Genomic DNA, 14,309 nt, shown 5'->3' with positions numbered 1-14,309 from the left:
CCAAGAAAGAAGGAAAGCAAAGGGCAACAGTGATAGGGGGAGATATGCCCAATTAAATGCAAAATTCCAGAGGTTAGCCAGAAGAGATATGGAATTATTTTTAAACAAGCAACGCGCAGGAGTGGAAGAAGACAATAGAATAGGAAGGATAAGAGACCTCTTCCAGAAAATTAGAAACACTGGGGCTAAATTCCAGGCAAAGATGGGCACGATCAAAAACAAAGATGGCAAGGACCTAACAGAAGAAGGAGAGATCAAGAATAGGTGGCAAGAATATACAGAAGATCTGTATAGGAAGGATAACAATATCAGGGATAGCTTTGACAGTGTGGTCAGTGAGCTAGAGCCAGACATCCAGAAGAGTGAGGTTGAGTGGGCCTTAAGAAGCATTGCTAGTAACAAGGCAGCAGGAGACGATGGCATCCCAGCTGAACAGTTCAAAATCTTGCAAGATGATGCTGTCAATGTAATGCATGCTATATGCCAGCAAATTTGGAAAACACAAGAATGGCCATCAGATTGGAAAAAATCAACTTATATCCCCATACCAAAAAAGGGAAACACTAAAGAATGTTCAAACTATCAAACAGTGGCACTCATTTCACATGCCAGTAAGGTAACGCTCAAGATCCTGCAAGGTAGACTTCAGCAATTCATGGAGCGAGAATTGCCAGATGCACAAGCTGGGTTTAGCAAAGGCAGAGGAACTAGGGACCAAATTGCCAATATCCGCTGCATAATGGAAAAAGCCAGGGAGTTTCAGAAAAACATCTATTTCTGTTTTTGACTGTGTGGACCATAACAAATTGTGGCACGTTCTTAGCGGTATGGGGATACCAAGTCATCTTGTCAGCCTCCTGAGGAATCTGTATAACGACCAAGAAGCAACGGTAAGAACAGACCACGGAACAACGGACTGGTTTAAGATTGGGGAAGGAGTACGGCAGGGCTGTATACTCTCACCCTACCTATTCAACTTGTATGCAGAACACATCATGCGACATGCTGGGCTTGAGGAATCCAAGGCTGGGGTTAAAATCGCTGGAGGAAACGTTAACAATCTCAGATATGCAGATGATACCACTTTGATGGCTGAAAGCGAAGAGGAACTGAGGAGCCTTATGATGAAGGTGAAAGAAGAAAGTGCAAAAGCTGGCTTGCAGCTAAACCTCAAAAAAACCAAGATTATGGCAACCAGCTTGATTGATAACTGGCAAACAGAGGGAGAACATGTAGAAGCAGTGAAAGACTTTGTATTTCTAGGTGCGAAGATTACTGCAGATGCTGACTGCAGTCAGGAAATCAGAAGACGCTTAATCCTTGGGAGAAGAGCAATGACCAATCTCGATAAAATAGTTAAGAGCAGAGACATCACACTGACAACAAAGGTCCGCATAGTTAAAGCAATGGTGTTTCCCGTAGTAACATACGGCTGCGAGAACTGGACCATAAGGAAGGCTGAGAGAAGGAAGATCAATGCTTTTGAACTGTGGTGTTAGAGGGTGCCTGAGGGTGCCTTGGACTGCAAGAAGATCAAACCAGTCCATCCTCCAGGAAATAAAGCCAGACTGCTCGCTTGAGGGAATGATATTAAAGACAAAACTGAAATACTTTGGCCACATAATGAGAAGACAGGACACCCTGGAGAAGATGCTGATGCTAGGGAGAGCGGAAGGCAAAAGGAAGAGGGGCCAACCAAGGGCAAGGTGGATGGATGATATTCTAGAGATGACGGACCCGTCCCTGGGGGAGCTGGGGGTGGTGACCGACAGGAAGCTCTGGCGTGGGCTGGTCCATGAAGTCACAAAGAGTCGGAAGCGACTAAACGAATAAACAAATTCTAAAAGATAGCATTAAGGAAATTAGGATCCTCTGCTAATGTATATGCATCATATTATCCTCATAAATAATTTCAAGGTGACTTAAGATCTCTGAAAATGGAGGAAAGGAGGCATATGAAGGAGCTGCAGCAGCTGGACTGGCTCCCACTAGCACTGGCTACCCTTTGGGAAAGAGAGCAGACTTGTTCTATTTTTACAACTGCAATTTACTGTATTTTTACTTTTACCTGTTAGGTTTTGTAAACTGCTTTGGTAAGTTATATACCCTGGAAGGTGGGGTGTAAGTCACCACAGCGAGGAGGGGCAGCCCTGTACAGCTGAGTGACCACACCAGCCCAGCTAAGCACTGGGCTTCCCTTTGCTCACTGAATAACCAGTTTCCACCCGTGGATTGTTACCTTCTTTCAGCTTATTTGCCCCAATGGGTATTTTGACAGGACCACAAAGTCAGGAGACAAATCAAGATCATAAATAGGAACATGCTGATTTCCTGCCAAGATTATTTCTCCAGCAGGAATCTGGTCCTTACATCTGTTGCCCTGCCTTTCTGTTTTATAAATGCACAAGATGGTCAGTAAAAATAAGTTGTGCATAAGAACTCCATAAAAGAGGTTGCAGTATCAGAAAATCCAAGCAGCAGCAGCAGCAGCACAGGGGCCAGAAAGAAACCAACAGGGAGAAGCCGACCACTGTCGTCTAACTCTAGGAATCCCATCCGTCTTCACAATTTCCAGTGCAGCAAACGTTCCCTCCCCAAAGGCGCAGCTGCAAATGGGAGAGAGAGTTTGGACAAGCGCAAACTACAGCTGAACCCAAAGCCTTGAGAGTAGGACACCAATGTGGGCGAGAGACGTAGTTCACTGAAGTTCTCGGGGCACCTGGTGCCCTGGACAACCTCGGGGATGAAACAAGCTGCTTTGGGCATCCAGTATCAAGAAGAGCAACCTCTCCTCGAAGCCACTGTGGCCTTCCAGCTACATCACCGACTCTAAGGGACTTGCCTGCTGAACCTGAGGGGGACGGTGCCTGGAACACAGAGCATGAGCTACCCAACGTTATAAAGACCCAGAAAAGCCCCTTCATTTTCCCACAAAGAAACCCAAGCAAAAGTAAAAACTCCCAGCCCCCCAACCACAGTGTCAAGAGTGAAGTGCAATCTCCGTCCGATCACCAAAGTACTATGGACTCCTTGAAGCCCTTTGGAGCCACAGGACATACAGCATCCACTATGTGCAGAATGCAGAAATAATTCCTTGAAGTCAAAAGGCCTGGCACACTTCCCCAGCTCACACGTGTAATTGAAAAATAATGTTAAAAAAAATCCCTCCCTCCCCCCAAGCACTCCAAAATCTCACCGTGGCCACTTTGCCTTGTTGATGTACACCTGCATCACAGGTAAGACGATCCTTTAGAGCTCAGGTGGGGCGCAGATCTCATCTCCCTACCCTGCAGGCATGCCTTCCCCTCCCCCGAATTCTGACCTGGCTTTCATTGAAGTCCTCTAGGATGAAGCCTCCTCCTGCTTGCAGCTGTAGTTCAATGTAGGGTTTGTTGTAAGGTATTGCCTCCAAGAATTCTGGAACATGGAAGTATATGGATAGTTCTTACTTTTCAAGCACACGTAAAGCTTTGTAGAGCGAGCCCTCTCCCCCAGTCAAAGGATTATGTAATGTCCGAACACTGCCTTCAAACCAGTCCAGAGGCTGAATGCAACTGGTTTCATGCATTTGCGTCAAGCACCTCCAACAAAGCCCCAGAGCAGATTATAAAGTTCATGAGAATAATCCTCCCCTAGACACATACCCCCACCCCCTGCACAAAGCTGTGGACCTCAGTGGTTGCTGTGAAGGAAAGCAGCAGCCCCATTTTGGGAAAGCAGCAGAACGTGGAAAAAGAACACAGGCTTTTAATGCTATGTGGACATCTGACTTGAGCGCCTCAAGTTCCCTTCCTTTACAAAAGAGGCTCCGTTTTGATATCCTGTTCTCAGAATGCTCTTCTTCAAAGGTCTCCTGGTGTTTCTGAGCTTGGCAGCGATGGACAGCATGACTTTTTCTGTCACTCTGAAGCCTCCCTGGCCGCCCACACTTCTGGAGATTTAATCCAGAAATTCTGAAGCACCTTTTTCCTGTATTTTTCTTCTTGTTCTAGGCTACCCCATCTCTGGGACCGTTCTGTGCCCTTTAGAAGGGCTTGGGATGCTTATTGTACAACGAAAGAAATATCCTTTGCATGCCTCCCTTGGCTACCTCATCATATGTTCAAGAGCAGCTTGCTCCATTGAGGAAAATTTCACTGAAATTTCCTCATCTGGCATCAACTTGAAAGAAAGCCAACAAAAAAGACAGCATGTTTCTATCTGGCACAAAGTTTCCCGGCCTCTCCAAATCAGGATTGATTGGTGACATACCAACCAACCTGTTGATATCAGCACTTCAAGGTAGACTAGACCAGGAAACCAGTCATGTTAGACCAATACTACTCTTATTGTAAAGTTATATTAAAAGAATCTTGCAAGTCTCTATGTACTTCCTCCCCCCCACCCCATCTTTGTGAGAACAAGGGAGTGTCTTGTCTAAGACATTTTCTCATATTACAGTTCTGCCCCAACACAAGTTCCTTTCATTTGACCATTGCCTTGGCAGCAGCTCTTCCTCCTGTCCTCAGAGCCATTCTCTCTGTCCACTACAGTTGGTGTTCTCCTTGAACATGACAAGAACTGCCCATGCTGTGAAGGGAGAGTGATTTTTCCTTGGAAGACATGAAAGGCTAGAGGTGAACCTGTCCAGCTTACCAGGGAAAATGAGGAATTTTTGGATTGAACCCATGAAGCCTTTGCAGAGGGACAGCAGTACTGAGGCCTTCCAGATGATAGATGAAAGTGAAGCAAGGGGACAGAGAGATGGATGAAGGTGACACAAAAGACCAAGCTTATCAGAAAGAGCAATTTTTCTCTGATGCTTCAGAAGAGATTCTAGAGCCTTCCTGTTGATGTTTTCTGGACCCCTGTAAAAAAGAACAGCTTAAAAATAAGACATCCGAATGCAGTGGAATGCAAAGACTAAAGACTGCAGTCAAAAGGAACAGAACCAACAAAAGGGGACAAGAGATAGAATAGATGGAGAAAAAACATCTTATAATTTAAGCACACAGGCCAGGTCAAGAGCATTTGAGTAGGAATAGAGGGCAGGAAACAAAAATGATATTATGGATCTGTGCTATAGATACTCAATGAGGCCGAAGATCTGGGTACAGTAATGCCCTCCTAGACCAGAATACAGAATGTCAGGCAAGAAAGACACACTAGCAATAAAGGAAGACTTCAATTATAAACATCCCAAGCAAGAATGAAATGGCCCCCAAATTCCTCAATGGTCTTTTCCAGAAAGTTGAAGAAGAGACAAATGGACTGACTTTCCTAAATATGATCTTAATCAACATCGAAGTGGTTAAAGAGATGCTTTGGAAAATTTAAGAAGAGCTGACATTAGATTTCAGGAGAGAGAATTTCAACAAGCTTAGAGAAGTTATAGCTGGGATTTCATGGGCAGAAGTCCTCAGGTCAAAGGGAGCACAAGAAAGTTGAGAGCTTCTCATGAATAAGCTAAGTAAATAAGGAAGTAAATCACACACTATTCCATTGAGAAACAAAATCTGGGATCATTTAAGGAAGAGTTGTGGATACCTAGGGCTAAGAGCTAAAAGGAAGCATGTATGTGAAAGGTGTCTCATCACCAAGAAGGTGTACCAACAAAAAGAAAGGAAGTTAGGAGGTCTAAAAGAACTTAGGCCTACAACAAAAGGGGCTTTAGGACCGTATCAGTCAGAGGAGAAAGAAAAAGGAAGAAGTGGGCTTGCAGCCTGGGACAGTAGGAAGGTGATGTGATGGGGCTGGCCAGGGCGGCTGCACTTCCAACCCTACATCAAGGTACCATCGTATCTAGTTCTAAGGCCAGGGCCAGAGTCTGCTCCAACAATCACTGCTGCAGATCCTCCTCGCTCTGGTTTTAGAGCGAGAGGGGAGGCACTACAGTCAGGATGGTCCGTGGCACATACTGAGTCTGAGCTGTGATCAGTAAGCCTCAATATGCTTAGCAATGCCCCACAGCCTTCCCCATCCATGCACAATGCCACCCTTTCTTCTGGAGGCTGGCCTGAGAAGGAGCCATGGTGCCTGGCCACAATCAGCCAGTTCCTGCCTTACCCTTACCCTTTCCATGTGTGGCAAAGACAGGAGGGAGCTTCTCTTATTTCTGGACTGGGTCCCAAGCCCAACTAAAAGTAGGTCAGGTCCATTACCATGCTATTTGCAGGTATGGCTTAGATTCTGCCCCTTGTATGTGCCTCACTACCAAAACCTTTTCAGTTTCCAGAAGACAACACTGCTGGCATCCTGCTTGAGTTTCAGAGTTAGGCAGGGCCTTGAAACTACCAAGTCCACACCCTGGTCCATGCAGGATCCCAACTGAAGCCTCCCTGACAGACTCCCCTTGTGAACACTCCCCTTAAGTGAAGGGAGGCCCACTCAAAAAAATGGATATGTAAAAGCTAAACTGCCAGCGCACTGGTTTATACTAAAAACCTCCCCAGGCTATATCTGAAAAACTATGCGTCCTATCAAGACAGGTGTCTGGCTCAATGACACTCCAGATCAACAATTGACTTCACCCACAATTGTTGCTGTTACAGGTATTCTTGACTTAAGACCATTCATTCAGCCACTGTTCCAAGTTACAACAGCGCTGAATGAATGGTGGTTACAACTTGGTTCTCAGTGTTCAGACCATCCCAGCATCCCCATGGTAACGTGGTCACGATCTGGGTGCTTGGCAACCTGTTTGCACTTAAACTGGTTGCCAAGCACCCCGCAATGAAACAATCACCATTTGCGAACTCCCCTGCCAGCTTCCCCAGAAAGTCCCCGGCGAAGCTGGCAGGGAAGATCACAAGTCACTGGGTGTCTCCCCCACCCACACCCCATCTCCAGCCTCTCTGTGCTTGCACCGCGCCAGCCACTCATGCACACTCCCCAACCCACAGCGCCTCTCACACGCCTGCACACCCTCCCTGACCTGTACAGTACCTCTTGCACATCCCTATGTGGCACCTCCCCGCGCACCCTGAGCCCCCTCCCCCACCCAGCAGCAGCACCTTTTATCTGCCAGCCGTCCTGGGATTTGCAACTTCCTGCTGGCTTCCCCACTGACTTTGTTTGTGGGAATCTGGCAAGAAGTTGCCTCGCTTACTGACCATGGGATTCAGTTAACGATGGCAGCCAGAACCACAGGGATTCCTGTCACTAAGCAATGAGGTTGTGCTTTATAACCTCATTGCTTAGTGAGGTTGTAAACCACAGCTCACCCACCTGGATATTGTGCCTAAGGCTGGACTGGAGCATGGTTTCCCAGCTTCTAATCCAGCATCTTAACCACTAGATCAAACTGGCTTTCTCTTTACACCAAGGGTAAGAAATCGGAATGCAGTATTTGGTTTTGGCCTAGTGGGATCTGTGAATGCAGCCATCAGCACACCCTTAATCCTGCCCATGTAATATTTATGAAGTACCTGATATATTAACAACTCCCCCTTCCCTCATGCAAAATGAGTTTAACTTGCAGCTTTAATGAAGCCAATCACCATCAGTTCGGCCCACACATAACCATCAAAGGCCTCACCTAGAGGACTTTGAGTGCTCAGAAAGGACTAACACGTGTCAATATGAGCAAGCCAGACAGTCTCACCTTCCTCTTCTTCGCTGCTCCCAGCAGTCCTTTGATAAGAAAGCTTATCTGTTGCGTTTGCCATTGAGAGAAGAAAGGCATAGCCCAAAAAAAGGGTTTTGTTCTGAGGCAAAGGACCCCATCGGATATCAGGTGCCACGCGGTCTCCCGAGTTCCTCCCACTGACAGACGGGCTTGCCCCCTCCCTGGCATTTGCCGCCCCTGCAGACAGAGAGAGCCGTGTTGGGTCCCAGGCCTGGAGTGGCCTTGTGGGTCTTCCCAGGAGTGACCCAAGGTGGAGGCACAAGACATCCACAGGGAGCACTTTGTCCCATGCTGCCTTTTGAGCAGGGAAGGACGGAGCCAAGGGAGCCGCAGAGCCCACAGCAGCATCACAGCCAGCACAGGCTCAGGGGGAGCCACACGAGGCAAGCAAGCCTCACCTAGTTTGGGCAGAGCCAGTCGCCGCCCTCGCTTAGCTGGAGACTGCTCCTCTTCCGAGACGGCAGCCAGCTTCCTTTTTCCGGAAGGGGTCTCCGGGCTCTTGCGGACGGGAGCGGTGCTGCCGCTGGAGGTGCCAGGAGAGCCAATGCCGCGCCTCTTCCGCTTTCCCTCCACCAGATTGTCTGGGCCCGCCAGATAAAGCAGTCAGGTTCCCCCTTCCGGAGGCCATCCTGCGCTCCCCAGCAGCAGCCCCCCCGCCGCGCACCCTCCCTGCTGACGACCCCACGTCCTTCCCTCTGGCCCTGCACAAACACAGGGCTCACAGAGGGTGAGGACCTCTCCACAGCAGCCCCGTAACTTGGCTCCCCACCCAGCCACCATCACTCTGGCCATCATGCACAGCGCGATCATCCAGGGGCGTGGACTCCGTACCTAGGCTGATGTCAGCCGCCCTGGTCAGAGGTGTGGTGGACTGGTGAGGGCCGAGCCCAAACTGTTCCCGGAGTCTGTTCCCTTGCTCTAAAGACAGGATGACCGCTGTCCGCCGGTACCACTTCCGCTGCCCATCCTTCTCAATGCAATAGAACAGCTCCCCAGACTCCTTCCGGTGGCCCTTCACCACACCTGCATCAAAGGCAAAACTACAGGCCGGGCCCCAGTCTCGCCCCCTGCCCTCATCCCGCTACCCGAGACCACCGCAGTATCTCCTGAGCCAGAAGACGGTTACCTGCGCTGAAGTATTCATCCTCCGAGAGAGCTGTCACCTCTGTTTCCAGAGGGAGGGGATCACACAGAAGGACATCCCGGGCCAAAACATCACATTCATAGCCATCATCGAAGAGCAACCTATATTTGGCCCCCCCACCATCCTGCATGATGGTTCCTGAGTAGAAGTAGTCATTGGATGACCACTTGGCCACCACCCGGAGGCCCACAAGGCAATTCCCAGATGAAGAGAGCCCTGGATGATCAGAGAGGCTTGGCTGCTCTTGCAAAGGGATTTCAGGGGAGCCGCTGCGGCGCAGAGAGGTGTCAGCCTGCTCCTGCCCCTCCAGATGTCGGCCCGTGCTGTGCTTTCCACCCGAAGAGGTGGCTGTTGAAAGTTCTGCTACTGTTAGCACGGTGCCCCTGCAGAAACACAGAGGGAGATTACAGGAGGTTTCCAAAGCCTTGCCAAGAAACAGTCTCTTTGATTGCCAACACTCAAACTGTGTCACCACCACTCCGCTACCTTGTTCCAGTTGATCGGGAAGTGGGGCGGCCCCTTCGCCCTCGCCCACGGGGAGTGAGAGATACACTGCTAAACTGCTGGCTGCCGGGGCCTGGGTCTTCTCCCTCCTCACACACTGCAGCAGTGCCATGGTCACGAAGGGCTGGGCAGCAGCCACTCCCCTTCTTAGGGCTGGGAAAACAAGAGGCGTCTTAGCTTCTGCCCTGCCAGCCAGCAACCACTGCTGGCCCCACTCTCAGGCTCATTACGCAATGGCTATGGACATAAAACCATCTCTCCCTTTCAAAAACCCTAGAGCTTCTTTTAAAATAAAAAGGTAATTGTGTAGTCCACAAAAACATACTGCAAAGCAAGGTAGTAGAATACCGTTTGATATTCCTTTTCCTCATATCTGGGTTTGGAGGAAACTTTCAATAAAATGGCCTTCAAAAATGTTTGCCAAACATCTGACTCTTCACCTCTATTTATCTATGGCTGTCCTCAGTAAGTTAAACTCATTCTGTGCTTGAGGTGTCAGAGCTCTGTCTTTGAACCATGACAAAAAGTACATTAAATTCTCTTCCAAGACACAGATCAACCTTCTCATACCCAGGAATTGCACAACAGGCTTTTGTGCAAATTGCCAGCTGCAACCTCTAATGCCCACAACTCAAAGGCCCTGCACACACCTTGGCTTTCTGGCCACAGGCAAGGCCAAGTCTGGAGACCCCCTCGTCTGGAACGCTCCCTCTTTAGGAAGCCCGACCCCTTGGCCAGGGATTGGGCCACTACGAGTGGCCGAGAAAGCACCGCTTCCTCCGCCAGAAGTGCGCTGAAGTCCAGATGCCTTGGACGAAAAGGAGCTGATATCTCCAAGGTCCCCGGAGGTCAGAGAAAAGGCCCCGGTGCGGGAAGGGGAGACTTCCACCTCACACTCACAGCAATCCACGTGCGGCTCCTCCCTCTCCTGAAACAGACAAGAGGTTCCAAACAGCGGAGGCCGCTGCCATCCTCCTGTCACCCCCTCTTCTCAGACCCCCGTGCATGAGCCAATCCCATGAACATCACCTTTACTGGAATTCCAATGCTCTAAGAAAAGTGTTTTTATAGCATTTTGAATGTGCAGCTCTGCACATGCTCCGCTGTCATCCCATTTCAGAGATATCTCTGTATATCTGTATATCAGAGATATAGTATATCTCTGAAATATATTACCATCCAGCAAAAGCAGCCTTCAAGTTCATTCTCATCCCACTGATAAAAAGGAAAGTGCAAAATAGATTTTGTTTCCTGGAGAAAGAAGAAATTTTGCATCCCTATCTTGAATGGTAGATCTGAACTGTGGAGTTAGGGAGTGGTTTCCTCTTAAGTTCCTTTTTTTCTCAACCCCCCCCCCCTTTTTCTTTTTTTAATACTTATGTCTCTCTCTTTGATGAGCTGGGCCCTCAGGTCACACCTGCCTCAGTCTTTCCAACTGATTGGCTCAGAGCCTTAGACAGGCCCTCCAGGCCTCGCTCTATCGTCAAAGACATGGGTTTGGCTGTGAGGATCCTGCAGTTTCCCTGCAACCAAATATACTGTAGAATATTATTGCTAAACATCTTTTTTTTCCTGAGCTTTGGAGGAGTGGAATACACCCAACCTGCCAAGAGGACAGAATCAATCAAGCCCAGGCAGCAAAATGGCATTCCACTTTCTTGTTCCTTCACCCAAGAAGTATCTTCTGTCTTCACTTCTGTCTTCACTTTGTCTCTCAGGGAAAAGAAAGGGGAGCTGCTCAAGGCTTCCAGCCAGCCTTCTGCATCTGACCATCTTCCTTCAGCCTTCACTATGTTACCATCAGAGGCTCCCCAGAATCTTAATTGTTCTAGATGTAGATGAGTGCACTTGACTTGGTTTGCAAGCAAAGATGGTTATCCCTTCCTTTCTCCTTCCTCATTTGTGGCTAATTTGAAAAGAGCAGAATGGGGAATATCTTTTGACAGCTTCATGCTTTCCTTTAGTTCTAGATATAGATATTATTTCCCTTGACTCAGGGCAACTCTAAAAGACTGACATCTAAGGACATCATCTTTGAAGAGACTGTCCCAGGAAGTTCTCAGCAGCAACAGGGTGTCCATAGTGTTACTGCTGTGAGGAGCAAGATCTAACATTTGGCTTATTGGAAATGTCCTACCTCAACCACCTGTCGTTCCACTTCAATGCCATCTTTGTAGTACACATCTGTGATGACCCGTGTTACAAGAGTGCGCACTTCACGAATTGTTCTCACATGGCGTTGTAGGACTCTACCTGCTGGTGGGTGGGGCAGTTCAAATTCTTCCTCCTTCTGAAGAAAAAAAAATCTGAAATATTTCCAGACTCCTTTCATCAAAACCAAATAACCTCATGTTTGGATTGAAAAGTTTACTAGTTGGAGATCACTGAATGTTAAGTGGTCATACTTGCTTCCAATTCTAATCTACTCCTAAAAGCTCACCATATTTAGCTGAACACAGTCTAAACAATGGTAGGTAGCAGCATGTATCCAGTTTGGCCAATATTAAAAGAAAGCTAAGCAGAATCAGACCTGACTTGTACTTGTACATGGGAGCCTATTAGGAAATCAACAGGCTACAGACCAGCCTGGGAGGTCAAACAAACAAAAAGTCCTCAGAAGGCAGTAGGGGCAAACCACTTCCACCCTGTTTCAAGAGAGTTGCATGGATATTGTAACTGAGACTCCCCCTTCCCTTTTGTCTGAGGAGCTACTTTTAGAACAGACAGCATGGGTCTTTTCTAAACAGCACTGCCATTGGGAATAGCTAAATCCTTTCAACGCTGCTCACGAGCCAGGATGCTAGCTTATTCTCCTCCTAGCAAGCCAGAGCCATCACCGATGCTTTGTTCTTGATCTATGGCACTAGCTTGCTGGAAAGAAAAACAAAACACAGATGGAATCTAAACCTTTTGCACATAAGCGATGTCAAAAAGCATTTACACCTAAAACTCCAGAATGTAAGATTATCTAGTAAAGTACTATTGGCAAGTTTATTTCTACATGATTCCTATTCAAATGCTTTATTTTTCTCCTTTTGTTTTTGTAGTACAGATGCTTAAAGAAAGTATCGCTTTCATTCAAATACATTTAAACCACAACCTACCTCACTGTGGCCATAAGCAGAATACAAGCAACCCCAAAGGCAGAAAACACAACAAAAATAACCTGTTGGAAAAAATGTTATATACTTACCACAGCCATAACAACACATGAGCCAAAGGCCAGCCAATGAAAGACCCCCTTTGTCTGCTGAAGGAAGGCAGGCCTCCTTTGGGAAGGGCTAGGATGACCCCTGGAGTTTCCACCAAGGAGCTCTGGCTGCTGAGGGACAAAGGGAAGGCTCCTCCCAAAGACCATACAGCCACTTTCATTTTGGAGTGCGTTTGTTTCCAGGTAAAGCGACCTACTCTTTAAAGGCTACAAGAAATCACACTGTTGCACGTTTGTACAACTGGCCCTGCCAACCACGTAATTCCAACACATGGACCTCCTCCACAGAGCATCTTGGTCTGGTCAACCAGCAACTACTCTCCTGCCTCCGTTATTTCCCTACTGACCAGCTGGGCTGTGCTGGACTAAGCCCATCTGTTCTCCCAAGGAACAGCTCTGCAAAGCAGCGGGTGGGCGGGTACGGAGCAGGAAGGGAAGGAGGAGAGTCAGGGATGCCGAGACAGCGGGGGAGAGTGCGGCCCCAAGGGTGGGGCAGGCAGTCCAGCTGGGGACAGCCCTTCATCTCACCCAAAATGACCAGTTTGCCAGGGACCTAGGGGCAAAGGGGGGGGGGCCCTCCAGGGCCATAATTCACAGGGGGTTGGCCACCTCATCCTTAATCTTTACCACCAATTATAGAAACCACAATGGCAGAACAGGGTTGTAGCACATAAAAAATTCACACGGCAGACACAGCAGCCACACTGACAGGAGCGAGTCCAGAAGCACCAAATTACAGACTCAGAACTATCGAATCTGAGCTGGGCCCCCAAGGTCAACCTCCTGCCCAGTGCAGGAACCCTCATTCCAGCCTCTCAGGCAGAGGGTTGTCTGAGCTCCTCCTGAGCACGCCCAGCCCAAGAGAGCCCAGCATCCCTCTGGGCCACGGAATTAAAGAACAGTAAAGCCAGAGGGGGCCACAAGGATCATCCAGTCTCTCCCCCTGCAGCATGCAGGAAAACCAACGAGCCCGGCTCTGAGAGAGGGCTACCCAGTACCTCCCTTGGTCCACCGTCTGCCTGCCCGAGACTGAAAAGGCCACCCAACCCCACCTTGACTCCCAGCAGCTTTCCAGATCTCTTGGCTGCCTCCAGCACAATCGACCACCATGTCCTGCCAGGGGGCCTGCTGGGCCTGGGACTCGGAAGAATCGCTCTTAGTGCCTCCACCCCCACCTCAGTAGGCAGCTCTTTCTGCAATCGTGTCAGGGAAGCACTTGAGGCCACGTTGGTTCAGGGCTCGGTGAACTCCCTACCCTGTTGAATGTGGCCAGCAGATGGTCTGGAAAGTGCTGGTGAGGCCATGGTGGCCGATCACCCCCACTTCTCCTCTGAACTAGCATTCGCCCTAACGCTGGACGGTTCTGCCACCAAACTCTCCTCAAGAGGCCCAGCCAGATTGGGGTGGGGGTGGGGGACACCTTGGCAGGACTGGGTGGGGCAGCGGGCCTTTGCCCAGCGTTGCCTGCTGCACCAGTTGGAACCCCACCTGGACTCGTGCCTTGACCACCGCTCTCCCTGACACAGGACAGCCTTTGGAGGTGACCCGGAAGCTGCTGCTGGTCCGGAAAGGGCTGGCGAGGCTACTCAGAGGCCCATCCCGCCTCTGCAGGGCAGCCTCTCCCCTAAAGTACTTCTCCCCAGCAGGCCTCCCGCCCAGGCAGAGGCCAGGGAGGTGTGGCCAGAGGGCAGGCCTTTCCCGTTGTGCCCCCACATCCTGGACCTTTCTTTCGGCATAGCCCCCTCCCTCGCGGCATTCCTCCAACCACCAACAGCCCTACTTCGCCAAGCTTTTACTCGACCGCTAGAGGGGGAGGTGTCTGGCATTCATGTATTGCTTTGCAT

General features: G+C 49.2%; 1 protein-coding gene across 2 annotated transcripts in view; it reads right to left on the bottom strand.

The window, feature by feature from the left end:
• The window catches only part of TP53BP1 (tumor protein p53 binding protein 1), a 39,515-nt gene that overhangs the window by 4,225 nt on the left and 20,981 nt on the right, over positions 1 to 14,309 (bottom strand). Inside the window, exons 14-21 of one of the 2 annotated variants that reach the window (XM_063314525.1) lie at positions 11,392 to 11,544; positions 9,905 to 10,182; positions 9,237 to 9,407; positions 8,733 to 9,133; positions 8,438 to 8,629; positions 8,005 to 8,187; positions 7,583 to 7,783; positions 3,323 to 3,417 (exon numbers count right to left, since the gene is read on the bottom strand). In XM_063314525.1, coding sequence (XP_063170595.1) covers positions 3,323 to 3,417; positions 7,583 to 7,783; positions 8,005 to 8,187; positions 8,438 to 8,629; positions 8,733 to 9,133; positions 9,237 to 9,407; positions 9,905 to 10,182; positions 11,392 to 11,544 — 1,674 coding nt within the window. The remainder of the gene's footprint in view (positions 1 to 3,322; positions 3,418 to 7,582; positions 7,784 to 8,004; positions 8,188 to 8,437; positions 8,630 to 8,732; positions 9,134 to 9,236; positions 9,408 to 9,904; positions 10,183 to 11,391; positions 11,545 to 14,309) is intronic. The other variant, XM_063314526.1, reaches the window with a different exon arrangement.

Source organism: Candoia aspera, chromosome 13, assembly GCF_035149785.1.
Source record: "Candoia aspera isolate rCanAsp1 chromosome 13, rCanAsp1.hap2, whole genome shotgun sequence".
NCBI lineage: Eukaryota > Metazoa > Chordata > Lepidosauria > Squamata > Boidae > Candoia > Candoia aspera.
Note: the sequence above shows the minus strand (reverse complement) of the source record. Positions and strands in the feature narration are given on the sequence as shown.